Below are 25,846 nucleotides of genomic sequence, written 5' to 3' on the forward strand. Positions count from 1 at the left end.
ATCTTTATCTCCCTCAGAAATCTCTGGTCTTCTGTTACATCCAGGTAATTATTTCAGAAGACACATACATAAACTGTCTTTCCTAATGTTATGTGTATGTGGGTATACCTTCTGCTATAGACCCTGAAGTTCTGGGGGGCAGAAACATGCATTCACCCTTCTAGATCCTATAATAAATGTTTAGTAAGGATTCAAATTAGGATTGAAGTGAACTGAAATCTATTTATAGCCCATCCATGCAGAATTAAAGAGACTTTACAAAGCTTTAAGCTATAATAAGATTGACTAAATAAAAAAGATATTTTTTGAAATAGGAACAAATGACTCTCATTTCAGTTTTCACTTTGATTTAATCACCCAGATAACAATATCTAGCCATATGTACTCCATGGCTGCTGATAATGCTAGCCATACCAATAGAGGAAGTCTCTGCCACAGGCCCACAACTTGGGCTACTCTGTCTTCTGAGAATTTGGGGAGCTCTGTTCTCTGAATCAGGACAATGTTTTATGGTTGATGCTTTTTCTTCATCCGGAAAGTTGTCTTCAGGGTAACTGCTTATCCTTGGCTAGTGGTACAAAGACAAAAAAGTACTTTAACAGTTATCATTAGGCATCAGAGTCTTTAGGGAAAGGGAAATGAACCTTTTTTCTTTCTTCTATACAGTTCAATTCACTGGGCTAAGTGAACAAAGTAAGAGGTGAGTTACTGCCCAACACAACTATCAACTTGCCATGTGATTTTTAATCAGCCTTAACTCAAAACTGATAAAATTTTTATAACTAATTACATAAAAATCCACAAACTAGAAACAATCAAGAAAAATGACTCCACTAACATGTCAAATTGTAGTCATAAGAATGATAAACAATGAACTCTGTTTCCCCTCCATGTAGTCAAGTATTTTCTTCAATAAGCAATAACCTATTTTTGCCTTTTTCTTTCTTTCTTTTTTTACTGAGATGGAGTCTCGCTCTGTCACCCCGGCTGGAGTGCAGTGGCAGGATCTCAGCTCACTGCAACCTCCGCCTCCTGGGTTCAAGCGATTCTCATGCCTCAGCTTCCCAAGTAGCTGGGATTACAAGCACACGCCACCATGCCCAGCTAATTTTTGTATTTTTAGTGGAGACAGGGTTTCACCATGTTGGCCAGGCTGGTCTCAAACTCCTGATCTGAAGTGATCCACTTGCCTTGGCCTCCCGAAGTGCTGGGATTACATGCGTGAGCCACCAACCACGCCTGGCCGCCTTTTTCTAATAGCTATTAAAAATATTGTATTCCTCATGAAATCTTCTTTACTATATATTTTTCACCATCATACACTTCTTTTGAAGAAAACTCTATTCATCTAAAATACATTTAAGAAAATTTTGAAAAAACTCAAAATTATTTTAAAAATTTAACTATATTATTTAAATAAGGATTTAGTGTTCAAAATCATTAAGTAGCTCACCTTAGGTGGCAGGGGAGGTGGTATTGCACGTTTTGAGGTTGATCTAGTACAAAGAAGAAATGCAATTTAGATGATGATAAATGACCATAACCAAAAACACAGATACTATTAAATATGTATTAAAATCAGTTTCTATACAGAGGATGTAAAAGACAGATCATGATGCAGAGTATAAAATCTTTAGGAAGATCTAAGACCTCACTCCTATTGTCAAATTGTATTGTCTATAAAATAAAGATTTTAAAAGGTGGACACAAAGTCTTATTTTACTTTTATGGTTATGCTTTGCTATATTTCATATGTAATAAAAACTAAATTAACTTCTTGGTTAAAAAACTGATTCAGAATTTTAGAGCTGGGACCCATAGATTCAAGTGGGTATATCATCAAACCTTTTGTTACTCAAAGTAGGTCCTCAAACCAGCAGAATTGGCATCATCTGGGAACTTTTCTAAATGCACAGAATTTTCCTTTTAATAAGCTCTCCAGGTCAATAAGTTTGAGAAGCACTTATCTAGTCCACTGGTCCCACACACTTATCCACAGTCATTGCAATCAATTAGGCGGCTTTCAGGATTCTTAGATCCAGTCCCAAAGACTGTATTCTATACCAGAGGTTGGCAAACTTTTTCGATGAAGGGCCAGAGAGTAAATATTGCAGGTTTTGCAAGGCATACAGTGGTTGTAACTATGGAACTCTGCTGTTATAGTGTGAAAGCAGCCATGTACGATACATAAACTAATAAGCATAGTTATATTCTAACAAACTTATTTATGGACACTGAAATTTGAATTTCATGTAATTTTCATGTGTAATAAAATATAACTATTCTTTTGATTTCTTTTCAACCATTAAAAATGTACTTACTATTCTTAGTTTGTGGGCTGCCATAGTTTGTTAACGCCAAATGTATAGGCCTAATGTGGGAACCTAGGAATCTGCATTTCTAAAGAGCTCTGTAGGCAACTGCAGTACACAGACAGGTTAGGAACAACTCATGAAGGCCAGCCCCCTCACTTAATTGTAGAGGTAACTATATTGGAGAGATGAAACTGGGGCTTTTTAACTCTGTTACAGTATTTTTTCCCATGACATCATGTGACTCACCTTTCAGTATATTATCATTACATAGCATATTCTGATTAAAAACAAAAACAAATAAAAAACCTTAATGATCAATACATGATGCTTTTTGGTAAAAGTCAAAAGCTTTACCTTCATTAATGGCATAACTTTTTCAAGAATGCAAATTAAAGCTTATTAGAATAAATAACATGCCCCATACTGTTCTTATGTAATCAAATAAAATACAGTTATTAAATTAGAAAACAACTTACTTGCCAGTATTTGCACCATCAACAAAAGGATTCCACTGTAACATGAAATTTGGGTCTGATGACAATCCCTGTAAAGATAAAAATATAGTTTAAAATGTTACTTTGTAACAGGTATTAACCATTTTATTTGATTCAAGAAAACATTCCAGTGTCATGATTATTAATCATCTTGGCATTCAATCATTTAATCTCTAGCTAGATTTGCTTTGTCATTTGACAAATTTAGGTCAATGACGCATCATCAGTCGACCTGAACTTAAGAAATTCCATAAACATACTAAACGTAGCTTCAAATGTGACAAACCTTCTTTATCAGTATGTGAGTATATTCCAAAGCAAACAATAAAAGAAAACAACTGAATTATCTACATCATCACTCCATTAGCATGGAAAACTAAATATCATATTACTAAACTGTCATGAATTTATTGGTGCTACTACTTTTTCCTCTTAGCATGGAAACTGGGGTTTTATCATACAGCAACATTTACAGTAAGAAGAGCACTACTTCCAAACATAAAGGATGAACTCAATAGGCTAGGTTAGGCTAACTCTAATAATATCTTGCTTCATTACTTTTTTCTTTTTATTTATTTATTTATATTTGAGACAGAGTCTCACTCTGTCGCCCAGGCTGGATGGAGTGCAGTAGCTTGATCTTGGCTCACTGCAACCTCTACCTCCTGGGTTCAAGCAATTCTCCCTGCCTCAGCCTCCTGAGTAGCTGGGATTATAGGCACATGCCACCACGCCTGGCTGATTTTTGTATTTTTAGTAAAGACAGGGTTCTGCCATGTTGGCCAGGCTGGTCTGGAACTCCTGACCTCAGGTGATCTGTCCACCTCAGCCTCCCGTAGTACTGAGATTACAGGAGTTGGCCACTGCGCCCGGCCACTTTTTTCATTTTAGATAAGGAAAGAGGTAACTAAACAGTAAATTCAAAATAGGAGCAATGGTTAAAAAAGAAACTATATTAACAAATAAAATACACTTAAAAAATAGTAAGGCAATACAGAATGTAGAATTTACTATAAAACAAACAGAATCAGTTAAAAAAAAAAAAGGTCCTAAGAGCTTAAAGCTGAGAATCAAATTCTGTGTATTTAATAACATCACGTAAAACCTTCAAAAGACTAAGGAGGTTAAAATGAATGATTGAAATAGTGTATTACATTGTACCCTAGTAAAAATACAACTAACTATAACTTTTAAAAACTTTAATATGGGAAAAATTGTCAAAATTAATGCTTAAAAGAGTATATTACTCTGTTTTCTAATCAAAGTACAACTAACTCAAAAAAAAAGTTTTCTCAAATCTTAATGTGAAAATAATGCTTTAAAAATTAATTCTTACCATTTCATCTCGTGCTTCTGTTTCTTTTCTCAGAGGAGGTTCAAATTGTAATTTGTCAACTGCAAAATATATAACAGGTATGTACAAACTCAACATCTCAAAGGGTTGATCTCAGAAATGTAATGACAAGTTTGAATATGAGACGGGGGAGGGAGAAAGAAGAGGGGAAAGAAGACAAAAAATGTTATTTTTTGACTACAAGAGTACCCCTTTGTTATGCTTACCAAAAGTAAATAACAAACTGGGATCTTCCTAACATCTCTACTTAATTCTTGTTTGGAATCAGGAAATTAAGCAGTTCTTTTTGTATAAAAGAGATTTTAAAAAATTCATCAAAAATAATTGACTAAGTAAAACCTTTAACAATTTTCTCTACGCTGTAGACTCTGTTTTGAGACAGTTTAAGCTACAGCTTCACGGCAGAGATGAACTAAGAAAAACTACCTAAAAATTATCTAAAAAGAACAAATGACTTCTGTTCAATTAAATGTCACAATGGCGTTCAGTAATCTGATATATTTTGCTAAATATGTATTTTATTTGGCCTAGTCATACTGACTTCAGTTATTCAAAATATCCAAAGAGTAACTTCTTTTCTATAAAATATTCTCAAACATAGAAAAGGAGGGTTTATTACTTCCTCATAAAGTATTTAAAATTAAAAAATTCTAAAATCTAATGTGATTAAAAGCCCCCCAAATTTTTTTAAACACTCATACTTGCATCATAGAGATGCAAAATTCCTAAATACAATCTTAGCAAACAAAATATTTTTAAAAAGCACTTTCACATAGGATCCTGTTGTCCTTATTCCTAAAAACAAGATTTGTAAAAAGCAAATACAAAGTACTGACATAATTCATCACATTAAACAAAAACAGTATGTCATAAATTTTTCAATAAAAGTTTAGAAGACATTCCATAAAATATAGTATCTACTTTAAAAAATAATCTAAAATAAAAAGTCCTTGGTCATTAATGACTTACTTAACATAATTAAAAAACATCTGAATTCAAGAACTACTACTATAACTCATAAAGAACCTCTTTAGTCTTTTGAAACAGAGATGAGCTAAAGTTTGTTTTTGTGACAACCAGAAACACTGGCAAGCAGGTCTAGAGCTGCATTTCACATTACATAAAATGTGAAAATAATATATTATTATTATTTTTTTTTTTTGAGATGGAGTCTCACACTCTGTCACCCAGGCTGGAGTGCAGTGGCGCAATCTCAGCTCACTACAACCTCCACCTCCAGAGTCAAGCTATTCTCTTGCCTCAGCCTCCCGAGTAGCTGGGACTACAGGTGCCTGCCACCACGCCTGGCTAATTCTTCTATTTTCAGTAGAGATGGGGTTTCACCATCTCATGAGGTTTCCTGACATCAGGAGTTCCTGACCCCAGGTGATCTGCCCGCCTAAGCCTCCCAAGGTGCTAGGATTACAGATGTGAGCCACTACACCTGGCCATTTTTAAATAACAGAAATTGGACTTACCCTTCTGTATAAACAACTATCTACATGTAAACATATATATGTCTGCATGTTTGTCTGTGTACAAACTAAAGCAACTGTTTGGAGGCAATGCACCACAGACACCATAAGTCTGTGATTCTTAAAAGAAGGAAAATACATGGTGGTAAGAGCTATATTTACCCTGACTTTCTGCCTGGGGGCACTTTCCAAACTAGGACACGAGAAAATGGAGCCCACAGAGAAAGTTAACAGTCTCAACGGGTGAAGAGAACAAGGATTTGAATTTAGTGCTGCTTACGTAGAGGGCACAGTCCCAACAATAAGCTGTATGAAGGATGAACTCCAAAAATATGCAAAGAAGTTTTCTTAAGTCTTTGGCTGAATACTAAGAGCAAAGCAAGAGTATGCAAGTTATCTCAGAAAACGGCTAACAGAGCGCTGTGAGCTTCTGGAGATCCCACCGTACCAGGAAAAATTTGGCTTTCTACCAGAGGAAAGACCTTGCTGAATACTCTACTAAAACCTGACACAAGCCTTGAAAGGATTAAGTAGACATACCAGGTAATTAACTCTTTAAAGAAAGAGGATAAAATCCAGATGCTCAACATTGTATTACATTGTCCAAGATACAATAAAAAAGACAACCAAACAAGCTAGAAAATAAGAACCATAACCAGTTGAAAACAAATTAGTAAAAACAGACCCAGAGGTGACAGAGATGTTAAAATCAGCAGACAAGAATTTCGAAACAGCTATAAATATGTTCAAGGATTTAAGAGAAAAGATAGACTCAGTAAGTGAGCAGATAGAATAGCTCAGTAGAAAAACAGAAATTATATATATGGATGTGTGTGTATATACAGGTATAGTACATATATGACATATAGTACATATAGTACATATATGACAAAAAATGCTTGCCTGAAATAAAATTCACTGAACAGTAGACTCAATACTGTAAAAAAGATCAATAAGCTTCAAGTCAGGGCAACAGAAACAAAACTGAAGTACAGTGAAGAAAAAAAAAAAAACTCATGGAGAAGAGTAGAGTGGGAGTACGAAGCCTCCATGACCTGTAGACAACATTCAGTGTTCTTACATAGATAACTGGAGTCCCAGAAGCAGAGGAGAGAGACTAGGGCAGAAATTTTGAATAAATAGTGGCCAAGCACTTTCCAAATTTGATGAAAAATATTAACCTACAGATCTAAGAGGCTCAATGAGCCCAAGATAGAATACAAAGAAAAAATGCAGACACATCACAAATTGCTTAAAAACAAAACAAAACCCACAAAAGTTTCATACTGCAGTACCTCATATCTTTTTTAAAAAACTGAGTTGATGTCATGAATTTGGGTTATAATTGGCAGCTTTAAAAAATACTCATGTAGAAGAACATACAGGTATGTTACAGTTCTTTTTTTTTTCAAAAATAGTTATTCTGTCAATATAGGCTTTTATTTGGTAATGATATGTCTATTTTTAGGATGAATATAGCTTGTCAAAAAGCCTCAACTATACCAATGGTTTAAAAAAAAAAAAATGTGTCTTGAGTTTGTGCTTCCTACTTGGGAAATCTGTGATCACTTCTCTGGAGACAGAAACACTTACCTCCCTAGAACTGTTACTAAAGAGATTTGTAAGACAATATAGATGCTTCCTAACTGATGAAGGCTTGACTTACAAGTTTTCTGACTTTCTCATGGTACAAAAGTGATATGCATTCAGTAGAAACTGTACTTTGAATTTTGATCTTTTCCCAGTCTAGGGATATACGGTATGATACTCTCTTGAGATGCTGGACAGCAACAGCAAGCTGCAGCTCCCACTCAGCTACCCTAACATTAAGTATTCTGAGCATGTTTAAGCTGGCTGGGCTAAGTTATGATGTTTGGTAGGTTAGGTATATTAAATGTTTTTTTGACTTATGATATTTTCAACTTAAATGGGTTTATTAGGATGTAACCCCATCATAAATCGGGGAGCATCTGTACATCTTACTCAAAATCTCTATTGCCTTTGTCACTCTTAGCCTTCAGGTAAGATAAAAAGGACAAATAGAAATCTCAAACTGAAGTTGGTTAAACTTTCAGAAATCCTGAGACTTCCTTAGCCTAAAGGGTTTTTTGTTGTTGTTTTTCTCCTTTGCCTGAATGACAAGTGACGGCAGATCCCCTGGAGCTCATCAACTCTATGAACCAAAATCTGGGCATCCTATACATCCGGGAATACTGCCATCATCTCAAGTTACTATGTTTATTACATTTCCAGTTATTAACTGGAACTCAGAGTACACAGAGTTTTCCATTCAAACAGGTCCAGGAAGCATTTCCTCTGAAATAACCTTTACATTAAAATTCAGAGACTGTCTTCTGGAAAACTGCCCTCTAAACTCAATAAATAGAATTTTGCCAGGTACTGTTAATAACTAATGCGACGGTAAAATAGGGTGTTGATCCCTGTATTCATGTCTCTCAAACATAGAGACATACGCCAATCTTAAATTGCTGGAAGACTGTCCCAGCAGGACACCTCAAAAAGAGGTGACAAGGAATCCTTCTGAAGCAGATGACTACAAAAAGAAGAGGGCTTCCACCCAAGTCAGTTGGACCAAACTGATAACTACATGAAGTGGAAAGTCTGCCCAAGACCCATGGAAAGATAACTGGAGCCACTGGTTGTTTTACTTTAACCAGCAACAACAGTACTTTATTTTCTTAGTCACATTTCCCCCCACTTTTTGCTAGCTGGAGGTTTTGGACTGTTGACAGATGCTTGTTACTTCTTTATTATGATACCTGTAGAGTCCGTATTCTTACTATTGCCCTTTGCAGCCTTAGTCAGTCTGGAGTATGAGTCTAACACCTGGCTGAAATTTACTCGCAAGTCAGCTAAAACTATACAATTAAAGTAACTGTTAGACTTATACTCTTCGTGAATACCTCCTATCTTCCCTTGGTGCCAATTCCTTGTAATCAGCTGGTTTCCTAGGTAACGACTCAACCACCAATACACTCTTCAGATGACAAACAAAAAAAAAAAAGAAAAAAAATTAGGTAATTTAGCTAATACACTCATATCTGAATCACACTGAGAAAGGAGGAAATGTCTTGCCATTCATGAGGCTGAAAGGACAGACACAAATCCAAATGCAAAGTCAACAAGAAACAATGTTTCTCCCAAGGATATTTTGTACATGTAAAGTTTCATATAATGACCCCCTCTGAGTTATTCTGCTTTCTAACTGAGAAATCTCTCTCTCTAAAATCACTGACTGCCAGAAACATTGCTATATGAAATCACATTTAGAATGAATCATCCTATTCTTGCCTGGACTAAATCACTGACACAGAGAAACAGACTCAATTTCCAGTCCAGATGCAGAGCTTCAAATAAAGGCATTTCTGAACACAACACTTCAAAAAGTTTCCAAGGAAACATACTCCCAGGTTTACTTTAACAGCAGAGACCTGATGTTCACCCTTTCATATACATCCCTACTTTGCATTAAGTCATCATTTAAAATTCACCTGAACTCTACTCTTTCCAAAATCCTGTATTTCTTTTTCCTTGTTTGATGAAATCTTGAATGGTTTGGTTCCTCTGGTGTGTGTTCTCTCTCACTGCAAGGAGTCAGTAAACCTGACTTTGTTGGACTACACATTTGTCCCTGGTGGTCTTAGACTGATTGGGTGTGATTCATAATAATCATTTATGTCCACTAAAAATACACTGTAAAAATGCTTACAGTAGTCATAATAGCCCCAAACCAGAAATAAATCAAATGCTCATCAACAGAAGAATGGATAAATTGTGGTATGGTCATACAATGGAATACTAACAGTATAGTGAAAACTGAACTATTACTACACATGACTCTAACAGACATCAAGTTGAGTAAAAGAAGCCAGGAACAAAAGGTGCTTTTTGTATAATTCCATTTACCTGAAGGTCAAGATCAGGTAAAAGCCAGTTTATGTGACAGAGATCAGAACAGTAATTTGCCTGGGCAGAGGGAGGGCAGGCAAGTATAGAATTTAAGAAAACTGATTGTGAAGGCTCTCGTGAGGGAACCTTCTGAGATTCTGCTAATGTTCTAACTAATATTTTTAGCAGGGTGGTAGTTATATGAGTGTATATATTTAAAAATATACCCTGGAGTATTCTTAAGATTTGAGCATTTTACTGTATATAAGTTACCACTTCAATTTAAAACACTGAAACAAAAAACAGAGTAGAAATAAATAGTATAAAATCTATCGAACAAACAAAAGCAAAGTGGTAAAACATTCCTGATAAATACAAAAGAAGTTTCACAAAAATTTAAAGACAAGTCATTAATAAAGTGACCTTCTACTCCACCACTTTGTCTGGTGCTTTAAGCACACAGAACTTACTCTATGAGGATATTAGTATTTTGGGCTAATATCATGGAATATAAAAGAACTAAATCTTGATCTTATCTCTGAAAAAGACTATTTTGATTAAGAAGACTGAATATCATAAATATGTCAACTCTCCCAAAGTAATAAGATCTCTGTAAAAACAACGAGTTTTTCTTTTCTTTTTTTTTTTTAACCACATAAGCTGATTCTTAAGTTTATGTGGGGAAGAAGGCACAATAGCCAAATGTCATAATGAAAAAGAAGTATGACAAGGTACATATGTGTATGTTGTGGGGAGGGGCAGAGAGTAGGAGTAGGATTAGTTCTAACAGATATTATCAAGATATAATAATCAAAAGTATGCTACTGGCACAAAAACAGACGTGCAACAGAATAGAATTTCCAGAACAGAACAGAATTTCCAGAAACAACCCTAAAATATGCATGCCAATTCGGTATATAATAAAGATGGCATATCAAATCCATGAGTAGAAAGATTTCATTTTCAATAAATAATGAAACAAATGAGTAGTCATCTAGAAAGAAACTCAAGTTGAATCCATACTTCATACCTTCTACCAAATAATTTATATCAGATTTTTAAATATTAAAAAAAGAAACTAAAAACACAAGAAGAAACAATAGGAAAATTATTTGATAACTTTGGAATCGAGAAAGCCTTCTAAATATGACACAAAACCCCAAAACTGTATGAGAAAAGACAGATAAAATAGACTACATTAATGGAATACTACAGAACTGCATAAAATAAAGAATATGATGTTACAATGGAATATCAACTTTGCTACTTTTCTCTTTAGTATTTGAGGCCCACAGACTTCATCTCAGATTATAAAAGGAGAGAACAGCGTAAGAAGATATCATCAATCTAGGCACTAACAAAGACACTAAATCTTGAATTACTGGCTTAATTATGAAAACGCCTGATTGAAACAACTGAGAAGGGAAACATACTCTAACTCTCTAGTGACTAAGAGTTTTAAAGCTGTGTCCAGAAAGCTAGAAATGTTTGGGTTTATGAAAACTCAGGCTTAAACAAAATGCACACTGGCAATAATTCTAATTAGCTCAAATATTTAATGAATTATCTTCCTCTAGTATGGTTTACAATTTTATTTTGTTAGTCATAAACCTTATTTTAATATAAACTACTTTAAATCTCTCAGAACAAGTATTCATTTAAGGCAATAAACCAGAGAAGAACTAAAACTTCTTTACGAATCTGTAGTTCTAAATTAATTTAGCTAAGGTGACAAATATTGATAGGAAATTTTCAACTGTCAATGATTATTAAATTAAAAACCAATCTCTCTTTTGAAATATTTCCTTTAGAAAAGATTCATCTTAGTGCTAATCTGATTTTTAAAACCTGAAACCAACCCAAATGTACAGTGAGAGTAAACTGGCTAACTACAATATATCAATTAATGAAACAGAATGCAATTGCTAAACAGAATGGTTATAAAGTCTATGCTAATATATGGAAATTAATTCTATTATTAAGTGAAATTTTATGCACAGCATAAATTCATCTATGTAAAAATACACATGGAAAATGAAAGAAATGTGGCAAAATATTAACTATGGGTTGGCTCTGGGTGATGTGATTGTATGCAATGTTAATTCTCTATTTTTTTTTCTTGCAGATTTTCATCAATGGGCATGATTTTGTCCATAATTGGAAAATAAAAATTATTCAAAAATTACAAACCAGGGGAATTCCATCGAAACCAGAAAAGCAACCCCTATTTTAAAAGTATTCTGATAATGTTGAAGTATGTAGCCTTAGTCTGAAATTTTATTATTCTACAAAACATACAAGAACACGCAGCACAACCCTCCAAAACCACCAATGGAAAATGTAAACCAAACACATACAATTTATTTCTGAAGCTGTCCGTTCAGCTCTGGCATTCCTGTTTGTAGATCTAATGGTATGACGAATGATTGCATGGGGCTGTGAATATAAGCATAATATATATATTTTAACAAATTTCAATGAGAAAGTTAAAAGGTCAAATTTTCTTATCATTTATTGATAAATATGAATATCTACTAGTAAATTATAGGATAAACATAAAACAAATACAATGAACGCTAAAATACTTTGGAAGTTTTTTCACTTGTTCCATGTTTATACTGTATAAAATACTGAAGAGATTCAAAGACAGACACAAATCTTGTCCTCAAAGAGCTTACAGTCTAGGAAGATAAGACACACAAATACTCACAGATAAGAAAATGGCAAGTGCCTTTCATTAACAGGATAAATGGACTACTATTAAAGCCCAGTGAAGGGAGAAATGACTTTGACCTGAAGGGGTATAGTTCTTCATGAAAGCTGCAATCTCATCTGGGGCTCTGAAGTACCAGTATGTACTGAATATGCAGCAATGTGGGAAAAGCATTTTAGACAGCAGAAAGAATAAGAAGAAAGTGATATAAGAAATAAAAGGAAATTGTGGAGTGTTTGTAGGCAGTGGGGGTTGGTTATTATTTGTTTGCAGTGAAGATTAGGTGATGAGATGACAAAGATGGAAAGACAGACCACGAGGGTGAGCCCAATCATCAAAGGCTCTGAATGTTAGCCTGGGGCTCTTCACCTCAGTTTCTTGGCAAAAGGAATTTTTTGGAGACTTTACAGCAAGGAAGTGGCATTGCCAGTGTCAGCTTTAAGAGTTATCTATTAAGTATGTATGAGACTATGGAGGGGAGAAATATTGGATACAAGGAGATTGAGTAAGAATATTGTAGTAAGCCACGTGAGAAGCATAATACTTCTACCCACCGCGCAGAACCTCCTGCCCCTTAGGCCTTCAGCTCAACCCCTATTTACCAAATTTCTGATGACTCACTGTCATTCACTGATGACTCTGAAAGTGGCTCATTTGTTCGCCCCTTACTTCAATACCCAACACACCAAATAATAAATTCAAAGCTCCAGGAGGATCCATTGTTCTAGACTTATTTTCTGAGCCCATCTTTAAAGACACTCTCATATATTTCAATGTACTCTCAACTCCTAAAAATCACATCTTGGACCCTGTCATCAACTCTGATGCATGAATTTCCTCTATATTACAAATCTCTGATCTGTTGAGCTTACTCTTTCACTTATTCCCATAACACTTGTTCAATGTTCCCATTGGAATATCAAGTCCATTGATTCATTATTTTCTCACTCTCCATCAACATCTCTCCTTATCCAGTTTATGTCTGGTAGCACATAATTTCAAGTAATTTCTTGCAAAAATCCTAAATTCCCTTTGCCCCACTGTCTTTTAGTACACTGGGACAGCAAAATGCCAATCCTGGATACACTCAACTGGTTACCTTTGCGTTTATACATCTAGGGTATCAATCATGCTGGAGGAAAATTACACAGCAGAACACACTGAAAATTCATCTAATCTGAGCTCCGACTTTGCCCACAAACACTCCTCTAGTCATCTAACCCTCCATTCCCCTCAATTACTATTCTGTACCTTCTTCACATTCTTCAAACCTACCCATTTTCCTTCACCCGTACAGATGACCTCACCACTTACTTCACAGAGAAAATAGAAGTCACCAGCTACACTGCATTATCAACCATCCCTTTCTCTAATGGAAAAGCAGTGTTGCTTCTCCCTGCTTCCTTCTCATGGACTCTGCCTTTCCATCTTGCTTCCCTTGACTCTTCTATCTATTGGACAGTATTTATGAGCATTTAATACTGTTCAAGCAATGCCCCCCCCACACACAAAAAAATCCTTCTCTCTTCCAGCTACTGTTCTATCCTATCCCTCCCTTCACAACTCAATTTCATAAATGAATTGCAATACATATCTTTCAAATCACTCAATCTAGCTCCCCCTCCTCTATTATTAGAAAATTATAGATAATTACAGATAATTAGAAAATTATCTCTGTTAAACTCATCAAATGCTAACCACCTAAAGCCAAAAACTAGTTTAACTTAATTTCTATGTTCTCATTGAAACTCTCCTTTCTTCTTTCAATGTTCCTTATCAATCTCCTTTGCTATTGCTCTTTGCCTACTTGATCCTTAAATTTTGGGAGAAATCTCAGGTTTTGTGCTAGGCTCTCTTCTCATTCTACATGCTTCCCTTGGGTGATCGATCACATTTACTCCTAAGGCATCAACTACATGTGTATCTAATGACTCTCAAATTTATATTTTTATTATTTTATTTACTTTTATTTTTTTGAGACAGGGTCTTGCTCTGTCACCCAGGCTGGAGTGCAGTAGCACAATCATGGCTCACTGCAGCCTCGACCTCCTGCACTAAAGTGATCTTCCCACCTTGGTCTCCCAGGTAGTTGTGACTACAGGCACCCACCACCAAGCCTTGCTAATTTTAAAACATTTTTTGTAGAGGCAGGGTCTCACTGTGTTGCCCAGGTTGGTCTCCAACTCCTTGGCTCAAGTGATCCTCCCACCTTGGCCCCTCCTAAACTTCTGGGATTACAGGCATTAGCCATCCTACCTAGCCTCAAACCTGTTATGTTTAGTCCAAACTTTTCTCTCCAAGCTACAATGACATATCTAGCTCCTTACTAGACTTTTCCATTTGGAAGTTCTACGCAACATCTTCTTCAGTATAAAACTTAATTCATCTTTCTTTCCAAACCTGATTTTACCATAGTGTTCCTATCTTAGTAAATAGTAAATATATCCATCCAACTGCTCAAGTCAAAATCTGGTAGTAATTCTTCTCTTATTCCTTACCTTCATGTCTTCATCCAATCATTAACTCTCTAATTCTTAAATTAATACACTTTTCTCCATCCTTGCTCTACCATCCTAGTTTACCATTATTTTTATCTTGTATAATTTCGTCTTTTAACAGGTTTTCAGTAATGAACTCACCATTCTGAAGTCACTGAGATCTTTAAAAAATGCACATTTTGATTATATCACTCCCTTACCCTTTAATGGCTTTCTACTACCCTTAGACTAAAGCCCAACATTTTAAATACGGTTTGATAGATGGTATCTAGCTCTGTATCGTTATCTTCTACCACTTCCTTCTTCTTTGTTTTCTGCCCTAGTCAGACTGACTTTTCTATCTCTCTTTCTTTTTTTATTTTTTTCCTGAGACAGGGTCTCATTCTGTCACCCAGGTTGGAGTGCAGTGGCGTGATCTTGGCTCACTGTAACCTTCGCTTCCCAGACTCAAGCGATTTTCCAGACTCAGCCTCCTGAGTAGGTGGGACTACAGGCGTGTGCCACCATGCCCAGCTAATTTTTTGGTATTTTCTGTAGAAATGGGGTTTCGCTATGTTGCCCAGGGTGGTCTTGAACTCCTGAATTCAAAGTGATCCAGCCGCCTCAGCCTCCCACAGTGCTGAGATTACAGACGTGAGCCACCGCGTCCGACCCAGACTGACTTTTCTTTAGTTCCTTATGTACACTGCCTTTTCCCTTATCACCAGGCTTTCGAAGATGTTATTAACACCTCTGCTCAGGCCACTTACATTTATTCTCTTCCTCTAATTCTGATTTATCCTTCAGGTTTTCAGCTTAAATGTCACTTCTACAGTAGTGAGTTTTTTCCAGCCCCTATGATATCCCTCCATGGCACCTTTTATCTCCCATTCCATCACATGTGTAAATTATTCGTTGGTATTTCTGAATTTCCTTTGAGACTATACTATGAGCGCTATAAAAGCAGGGATAATGTTAGTCTCATATACCATTGTGCCCCCAACTGCCTGGCACGTGGTTTTGCATTTCAAGAACTGAAAAGTATGGTGACATCATTAAACAGAAATAGAGAATTCACAAAGTAGAGTGGATTTGGGAAGCCCAGCAAAATGAGATACAAAATAAGAGGTGTTTGGTTATTTACATAACCAGTGAAAGGCAAATTGGAGAATTGAGTAATATCTAATTCTACATTTATGCAAGAATAACTTTACTAAGTTTTGGATCTTTAAACAATTAAAATATTTACTAATCCCAAGTTGCAAACAGTGGTTCAAGTAGAAAACAATTTTGTTTGGCTGGTTTATTTATTATTTCCACTTCAAGTTCATTTAATGTTCAACTAAATATTCACTGGGTACTCACGACATGACAGAATTATGCTATATACCAGACAATGGGGAAATAAAGACTGGAGTTTAAAGATTGTTTAATGACTATTTCTATTAAATACATACATAGATATGATGGTGTATTAACTAAGAGAGTAGGCTCTGGAGTTTGCCTGGATCTAAATCCTGGTTCCATTTCCTATTGGCAATATGATGCTGGGCAAATTACTTTCATTTTTTGTCCCTCATTTCCTCATTTCTAAAACAGTATAAAGGACTGTTTTGATATTAGATGAGTTAACACAGAAATTATTTGGCCTAATACTTGGCACACATTGAGTACCCAAAGAGTGCTAGTAGTTACTATAATATTTATTTATTTAAAGACAAAGTCTTACTCTGTTGCCTGGGTTGGAGTGCAGTGGCACAATCTCAGCTCACTGCAACCTCTGCCTCCTGGGTTCAAGAGATCCTCCTGCCTCAGCCTCCCAAGTATCTGGGACTACAGGCGCCTGCCATCACATCCAGCTAATTTTTGTATTTTTTTCAAGTAGAGACAGGGTTTCACCATGTTGGCCAGCTGGTCTTGAACTCCTGACCTCAAGTGACCTGCCCATCTTGGCCTCCCAAAGTGCTGGGATTACAGGTGTGAGCCACCGTGTCTGGCCCACAGTATGATATTTATAGGAAATAATTTAAAGCTGAAAAACAGGAAATAGAAAATTCCCTTTAGTGAAGGTAGAGATATAAGGGAAATAAGGCCAAAAAGGACATGAAGAGACAGATTCAGAAAAACTTAGAAATAAAATGGAATCATAAAAGGAGAAGAAGGAACATAAGGAGAGAAAGAGACTGGTGAAAAAATATAGCTGTGCTATATATAGTCATAAATAGATACCTGTCAATGAAGAGGAAGTCTCCCATTCCTGATTTCCTGACAAATTGTGTTGTCATAGAAAATACATTACAGGCCAAGCACGGTGGCTCACACCTGTAATCCCAACACTTTGGGAGGCTGAGGCGGGTGGATCATGATGTCAAGAGATCGAGACAATCCTGGCCAACTTAGTGAAACCCTGTCTCTACTAAAAATACAAAAATTAGCCAAGCATTGTAGCAGGTGCCTGCAGTCCCAGCTACTCAGGAGGCTGAGGCAGGAGAATCACTTGAACCCAGGAAGCGGAGGTTGCAGTGAGCCGAGATTGCGCTACTGCACTCCAACCTGGCGACAGAGCGAGACTCCATCTCAAAAAAAAAAGAAAATACATTAAAAATAATTCTATAATGTTTTCAGAGAAGGTAAGCATAGTTATGAATAGCCCTACAACTAATTATATAAGAAATAATAGTTTTGAAATACTGAAAAGGATAACATTTTCCAACAGGAACTTCAGCTTCATTCTTTAAAATTATTTGTATTCTGTTAATACAAATTCAACTACAAAAATGAGCAGCTGGATTTCAAAGAAGTCCTTTTCATGAAAAATAATATGCATCGGTGTTGTGGCTACACTTTTGTTTTCTTAGTTGAAAGCAAGGCTCTTAAAACCTTTATTTCCTTGGAAACAGATGTTCTTTATATATATCCCATAGAATGATCAAACTCACTACAGAAGCTGAGGTCTAGAGAGAAGGGCAATCACTAAAAGGGAAAGCACCTCTGCATTTCTGCAGAGGGATACCTGAGTTCAATCTCAGCTACCAAAACTTCAGGCTAACCAAACTAAGAACATAAAAAGAGACAGTGTTAAGAACTAATCCTAGTTCTAAGGAGAACTAGGATAAAAAAAGTATCAACTGGTTATACCACAATAAAAAAAATCAACTGATAATTATGTGCAGGAAAAGTGCACATAATTACATTATTAATCTCTGTAGCTAAACCTGTTTTAACTAAGTTAAAAGATAGACTCAGAAAACAAAGAAAAAAAGCAAACTTTAAGGCCTTATAAAACATTTATTTTCAACTATGAGACTGCAAACACTTCCTTACCTCAAAGTCATCGTCGTCTGCTTCAGTGTAATGTGCATGGTTATCTGGATTGTTCACTTTGTCTAACAGTTCAACTGCTAGGGCTCTAGAGAGACCTGGCTGTGCAACAAAAGTGTGCTAAAAGAAAACAAAGTGAAATTTCATGAGTATGCCTTTACATCTATGGCTTAAAGAAAATGCTATCTTCATTTTTTCATTCAGTAACTAGCAGAGACAAGTATATGGGAGTCTGCTAATATGAATAAACTGTGTTAGTAAAAATATTAATCAGAGAATCCATAATTACACCTTATATAAAACTGAAGAGCCTTTGTAGGGTAAATTTAGAAAGCAATTTCTTTTTGTAAAGTTATCTAATCCATATTAAGTTCTAAAATTAATATAGATTAGATATGGCTATACCAATGACATTCATTACTCATATCACAATACTGATGCAAATGAATACTGTGGTATGGTACATAATCACAATAAGAAAAAAGCATGTATATCATATATCTGCATACATTTAATTCTGTAAAATTATGTTAATGTACAAAGACATATATAAGTAAATATTGGCATGTCAGTAAAGCTTCTTAGGTTGTTGTAATCACTGACTATTTCTAATATAAAAGTGTTTTATACACACACATGCAGAGTATTCTATAAATTTACATTAGAAGACAAGAAAAGCAATTCGTTTTAACTGACAGCAACATTTTAAAGTTTTCTCTAAGGCAGGGGTCAGCAAACTATAGCCCATGGGGAAAATCTAGTGCACTGACTGCCTCTTTTTGTAAATAAAGTTTTATTGAGTATTAAAACTATACCCACGTGTATACACAGTTTATGGCTGCTTCTGGGCTATAATGGCAGAACTCAGTAGTTGTGGCAGAGGCTGTATGGCCCACAAAGTTTAAAATATTTACTATGTGACCCGCCTATAGAAAATTTGCTGGCCAGGCATGGTGGCTCATGCCTGTAATCCCAGCACTTTGGGAGGCTGAGGCGGGTGGATCATTTGAGGTCAGGAGTTCAAGACCAGCTTGGCCAACACGGTGAAACCCTGTCTCTACTAAAAATACAAAAATTAGCCAGGTGGTAGTGGCACACGCCTGTAATACCAGCTACACGGGAGGCTAAGGCAGGAGAATGGCTTGATCCCGGGGGGTGGTGGTGGAGGTTCCACTGAGCTGAGATCACGCCACTGCACTGCACTCCAGTCTGGGTGACAGAGTGAGACCCTGTTTCCAAAAAAAAAAAAAAAAAGTTTGCTGACCCCTGCTGTAAGAGATCACTAACATTTTTATCTTAAAAACATAAATACTTTTGTTCTACTGATATGTCTAATTTATGACTATAGGAAAACCCCTTGTAATTTCAATGACTTACAGTCAGAAGTCTTTCAGCAGTTGGTCTTTTTTTTGGGTTTTTGGTTAGTGCTATTTTGACAAAATTATGGAATGTTGATGACCTTAAAATAAAAAGAGACGTACAAAAATATTTCACTACTATTACGTTTCGGTGTTAGTAAATAACATTAACTTAGGAACAGTTAGTCTAAAACACCATGATTTTTTATTGGGCCACTTAGTTAAAGTACAATATATTCCTTGGAAACATCTGTGTCAGTTTTGTCTTTTAAATAAAATACAATTAAGTAACAGAGCAGTAATATACAACCACAAAAATTACACTAACAATCAGAAATAGGCTGTGTCATTTATATATGACCTTCTTTTCTAGGTACTACTTAGGAGTCAAAATGTCCCTTTCTCATTGCATAATTTACCTAGTATGTAAACGTTGTGCTATACCAAAAGAGTTGGACGGCACGAAAGGCGTTATATAAGAGACTATTTAAATCCCAAAGAGGCTAATGAATTTCTTAGAAAAAAAGGCAAAGAGGAGGGAGCAATTTTAGCAACCAGAAGGGTTTTCTGCCACCTTCACTGATGAAGTGGGGAAAGAGAGAAAACATAAATTAAAGGTATCACATTTTGATTATTAATAAATGTGATAGTATTTGGCAAAGGTACCTTGGCAAAGGTATTTCTACCATTGCCAAGGTTCCACTGCAGGGAATGGACAAGAACTAAAGGTATGAAATAACCGTATTTATCAGCAATGACAACCACCACACAGCAGTTCTCTGCAGATAAATCACATCACTGCATCACATTTGGTGGCTTGCGATAGAGATAACATGGAGTCAGACAGTATCGGGACTGGCAAAGGTTCTCCAATGGTAATAACTGCTCTGAAATCTGACTGTGAATTTAGCATTTACAGCTAACCGTCATTCATTCCTGAATGAATATCAGTCATTCCTGCCGTAAAACCGTTCAGTTCCAGATGTCTAGGAACTTAGAGCAATAGGGAATAGGAAGGACCCAGTGTCAATACAAAGGAATATAATTAGCAGCGGAATATAAACTCCTTTCTTTCCACAGTGTGATTTGCGATTCTTTCCTGTCATCATCCCCAGAATGGCTTGAGTCCTAAATAAAACTATGCTAAGACAGACTACTGAAACATAAAGCAGTGGTTGAGAACCTGTTTGTGGGGAAGGGCCTCTTAGAATCTGAAATAAGCAATGGACTGTCTTCTCAGAAAAATGGATACACATACAGAATTTTGGGGGCTCACAGATCCTCAAAGATCCATGTAATCTAGATAAGGAATTCTAGAATTTAAGAACTCAGAAACTTATTTGCACAGCTTCTTTTATTAAATGTATGGGGAAGATATTACCAGAAAAATAATCTTTAATTTTTATTAACCAATTGATGACATCTTTTTGGACTATAAAGATAGGTAAACTGCTTTACTTTGTAAGAGAAAGAAGGGATCAAGATGAAAATAAGTAATAATCTTTTTGAGTATTACATAAGGAAGAGAGGGAAAAACCAACAGAGATTGATTTTAAGTGTCATGGTATCTGGGAACCCTTTTCATATCATCTTCCATGAAAGTCAATGTGTAATTAATGGAAGTAAAGGAAGATAGGGCAAAAATAGATGATTCTTCAAAATCTTCATGAATTCACTTCTAATTCTTTCCTCACCACACTTCTTACCCAATCTGCCAAAAACCTAAGAAAATTATTGAGTTTTATGAGAACACTGGATTATAAAGAACACTGGGCCGGGTGAGGTGGCTCATGCCTGTAATCCCAGCACTTTGGGAGGCCAAAGTGGGCAGATTACGGGGTCAAGAGATTGAGACCATCCTGGCCAACATGGTGAAACCCCATCTCTACTAAAAATACAAAAATTAGCTGGGCGTGGTGGCATGTGCCTGTAGTCCCAGCTACTCGGGAGGCCGAGACAGGAGAATCACTTGAACCTGGGAGGCGGAGGATGCATTGAGCCGAGATTGCGCCACTGTACTACAGCCTGGCAACAGAGCAAGACTCCGTCTCCAAAAAAAAGAAAGAAACACTGGGCTGGGCACAGTAGCTTACACCTGTAATCCCAGTACTTTGGAAGGCTGAAGTGGGAGGATCCCTTGAGGCCAGGAGTTTGAGACCAGCCTGGGCAACATAGTGAGACCCTGTCTCTACAACAAACAAACAAACAAACAAAACTTAGCCAGTTGTGGTGGCACATCCTATAGTCCCAGCTACTCAGGAGGCTGAGGAGGGAGGATCTCTTGAGCCCAGGAGTTTGAGGCTGCAGTGAGCTATGATCATGACACTGCACTCCAGCCTGGATAACACAGCAAAATCCTGTCTCAAAAAAAAAAAAAAAAAAAAAAAAAAAAAAAAAAAAAAAAAAAAAAAGAATACCAGAAAATAAATCTAGATCCTTGCCATAGGTCTGCAAGCAAATCAGCTGTGTAACTTTGAGAAAACTGCTTAATGTCTATGGACTACTGTTTAATCATCTGCAAAATATGGGAACTGAATCTATGCTCCTTTCGATTGTAAAATTCTATAAAACTATATATTCTTTAACTCACCATTTTGTTTTGTCCTTTAGTTTTGGAGGCTGAAAATTACTTTTTGACATTAAGAAGAGAGCCCTGAAATAAAAATTATAGTTAAAGAACAATATCAAAATTACAACATCTAACAATTAGAAAGAATATTCTGTAATGAATTTATACAAGACTACCACATAAGTGGACAATGATGAAAACTACTATGGGATATAGAAATTAAATTTTTAATATTTTAGATAGCCTACAAAAAATTTCTCTTGACAACAGAGAAGATTTTTAAATTTCCAACAAGTCCTTATTCACAAAGCAAACCTACCAAATATTGGAAAAGAGTTTTCTTACTATACTGTTACATATGTAACTAGTATTATATCTTAAGCACATGTCTATATAATTGTATATAATTCTCTAATACATAGAGATGACATGTTACTCTAACATTAGGTTGCATATTTAACCGAAGACTGGCTCCATATTTACTTTTAGTGTATAGGCAAATTACATCCATTTCCTGATTGTTTTCCTTTTTTGGACAATGATTTCCCATATTCTCTTAGTATATTAAATACATAAACCAATCTACAAGAGAACTTTGTCTATAAATTTACGTGTGACCCATTTTCTTGTGGGCTATGGGGGTAGTATGATAGAGGATTTAAGAAGGAAGTTCTAAAATGCTCTATTTCAGCATTTCCTACAAAAATCTCAGGTTTCTAAGCAAATTCCTGATTCTTTTTTAGCATAATAAATACATTTTTCCTTTTTAAAAATTAAATGATTCAAAGGAAAAATAAAAAAAACTATATTCCCACCATTCTATTATTTAAAATTTTCTAATCTTTTAAAAAATTTTTCTAATCTTTTTAGTCTTTATCTAAATGCTTACCAATTACATTATATTTACATTAGTATTTATAATTTTTTTCACTAATAATCAATTTTCCATTTTGCTTTGGTTCATACATATGTAATGGCTGCCCTTAACTGCTAAATAATTTGCTTAACAATTCACCAACTACCACATATTTAGATTTTTTCCCTTGTTATCCTGAAATGCATAATTCTTAGCATTTTCTTTTCTTAGATTATTTCTGAATTATAATCCCCTAAATGGTGGAATCACTAAAACATTTGTATTGCCCTTAACAAATAACATCAAAGTATTTTTCCAAAAGGTCTGTACTTATCAGCATTCTAGCTAAAAGTAGGTATCTTTTAATATATATTATCTTTGGCTGCTTATGAGGTCAAATAGATTCCCATATCTGGTACTTGCTCATAAACCTTAATCTATCTTTTGCTTGTAGTCTCTGAATGATTTCCTTATATAGTATATATCAATCTATTGCCAATCATGTTAGCAAAACACTTTCACCATTCTGTTAATTTTCTTTTTAGCTTCATACCATTTAAAGTGTCAATTTTAGCCTAATCTATCTTTTCCTTCAAAGTATCAAAAAACTTTTCAGATGCCCTCAAATATTTTTTTCTGAGATAATACATCCTAGAATGTAAATGACAATTATATTCAGCATAGATACCTCTTCATTATTCCTGGACAAAATAAAAAGAAAATCAAATATAACTAGAAAAGTTTCATCTGCATTCTATCATTTACTTATAATTCCACACAGGACAAAAAAAAAAAAAAGATCAATTGATAAAAGAATGAACATGAAGACTCAAAAAGTCTTAAAATAATGTTAACTGTCATATCCCAGTGTGATTATGAAGGGAAATTTGTTTTATGGAAAAGCTTCAAACAGTACAGACAATTTACTCTTATGTTGTTTTAGGAACAGCAATACAAGACAGGTTTTATTTATTTATTTTAAAGACTAGTCAAGTACAGTAGTGAGAAGGAGAAGAAGAGCAGAACAAGGAGCTTGATTTGTAATTGTGAAAAATGAATTGAGGTAACTACCTTCGGACTAGCCCACAATAGGTTTTGGATGAGACTACTCCTAAATCCCTTACAATACCTTTACTATTTTTCATTCTTAAAAATGAACTTGATGCTGAGTTATCAGCATTTCACTTTCCCCATAGACTTGATCAATAACTGGATAATTATAAATAATGAGAACACCTCATTGGGTGGAGATCAAACATAGGTGGTTGAAGTTCTCCAAGTTCAATTGCTGTTATTCCTACTGCCCAGATATCACAGAGTTGGTTGTAGCCACCATTCTTCTCTACTGCTGCAACTTCTGGGGCCATCCTAGAAGGAATCAATGAATACAACATTTTTGTTGTTAAATATTGATCTGAATCTGTTACTTCCTGTTATAATCACTAGACTTGTTGGAGGGAAGGAAGCTGAGAGGTGTTTACTAGGAAAGAAGAAACATGACTAAGTAAAGGCTTAAATCTCTATTTCACATACATACATACTTTTAAAATTAATTCAGAATCTTGAATGCCCTCCTCTAAGAAAAAATCTTGTTTTAGTTTAGTTTCTATTTTTGTGAATCTTGTTATATAATATGCAAAAAGAAAAAGAATACCTAAATCCCTGTGAAGGTCAAAGAAAAGTTCCTAAAGGAGGTGAGACTTCTAAGTAGGGTGGGGAGCCTGGACATTTCAGTGAGAGGAAATGAGTACAAATTCAGGGAGACCAGGAAAGCTGCCAGGACAGTGCTCAATGTATCACCTGCAAACTGATAAGGGGCCATACATTGCTGGCTACCAGTCTGTGATAAATACAGAAATGGAGAGTAAGCATTTATGCTTGTCCAAATGCATAAATTCATTTTTATCTTATTTTACAAATAAGTCTGTAATGGACAGGAAATAACACATGGTTTGAGAAAGTCTAGAAAGTGTTTGGGAAATCAACCTCAGAAGTAGAGGCTAGATTATAAATGATCTACTGATTATACAAAAAAAGTTAGACTTTATCATGAAAATGATGGGGACCCAATGAAAGATTTAATTATGAGGTCAAACAATCTAAAACTGCATGGCAAGATGAAGCATAGTGTGAAATCAGGTGAAATCAGTCAGGCAGATATGTTAGAAAACTTTTCAAAGGCAGTAGCAGAGGGAACAGAATGAAAGGGGTTAACTGAAGATATAGATCTGAGGAGGAAATGCTTGTGGATACTGAAATAGAGCTATTATTGAACAACTGTTGAATATACAGAAGACTGAAGTTGGAGTTACAAGTTTGGGAATCAGCACTGTAGAAAGCCTTTGAAGTTATAAAGTATAGATGATACTGTTCAGGGGAAATATTCTTTTATCTTTTCAAATGTTTACCAACTTAACTTCAATTAATTTGAATTGAATATCCACAAGGTACAAGTTGCTTTTATATGTACTTAGGCTACAAAAAGTTATATTAACACACTGTCTCTCAAGTGTGGTTAGGATATAAAGTATGTATACTAAAAATGTGAACATGTAGATGTGTACTATATGCAAGTGCTACATACATAACAATGGATATAGGAGTAAGGAGAAGTAAACAATCACCATGGAGCAAGATAATTGAAGGCAAGTTTCACAGAGGAAAAGAGGCTGAGGTGGAGCCCAGAGAAAGCAAACAGGATTCGTCTCCTCTACCCACTGGAATCAGTTAGTGGTGGCTAACTAGAATGTCAAGTTGACTATGACTGTTGCACTTCCTGGCTCAGTGGGAAACTGTATTCAATCAGTTGGCCATAGGTATAGAAAGGTAGAGAGTGTGGCCCTCTTAAGAATGGGGAGGGCTTAAGATAAACACAGAAAAAGGGTATCTTAGGGAAGTTGTAAAGAAAGCTAAAGTAGTAGTATTTCACCTGATATAGTCAGGATACAAAAAATAGACAATTTAGACTAGAAGAGTATTCACAAAAAGGACAGTCATAGAGAGTG

The 25,846-nt window shown here is 35.5% G+C and overlaps 1 protein-coding gene across 6 annotated transcripts in view; it reads right to left on the reverse strand.

Annotated features, from left to right (window-relative positions):
• MAP4K5 (mitogen-activated protein kinase kinase kinase kinase 5) overlaps nucleotides 1-25,846 on the reverse strand; it is a 112,749-nt gene that overhangs the window by 24,624 nt on the left and 62,279 nt on the right. For all 6 annotated transcript variants that reach the window (XM_063651201.1, XM_063651203.1, XM_054447623.2 and 3 more), the window contains 9 exons: nucleotides 24,078-24,209; nucleotides 22,007-22,069; nucleotides 19,436-19,517; nucleotides 18,062-18,178; nucleotides 11,905-11,983; nucleotides 4,146-4,204; nucleotides 2,792-2,859; nucleotides 1,454-1,496; nucleotides 415-568 (listed from right to left, as the gene is read on the reverse strand). In XM_063651201.1, coding sequence (XP_063507271.1) covers nucleotides 415-568; nucleotides 1,454-1,496; nucleotides 2,792-2,859; nucleotides 4,146-4,204; nucleotides 11,905-11,983; nucleotides 18,062-18,178; nucleotides 19,436-19,517; nucleotides 22,007-22,069; nucleotides 24,078-24,209 — 797 coding nt within the window. The remainder of the gene's footprint in view (nucleotides 1-414; nucleotides 569-1,453; nucleotides 1,497-2,791; nucleotides 2,860-4,145; nucleotides 4,205-11,904; nucleotides 11,984-18,061; nucleotides 18,179-19,435; nucleotides 19,518-22,006; nucleotides 22,070-24,077; nucleotides 24,210-25,846) is intronic.

Source organism: Pongo pygmaeus, chromosome 15 (assembly GCF_028885625.2).
Source record: "Pongo pygmaeus isolate AG05252 chromosome 15, NHGRI_mPonPyg2-v2.0_pri, whole genome shotgun sequence".
NCBI classification, from domain to species: Eukaryota; Metazoa; Chordata; class Mammalia; order Primates; family Hominidae; genus Pongo; species Pongo pygmaeus.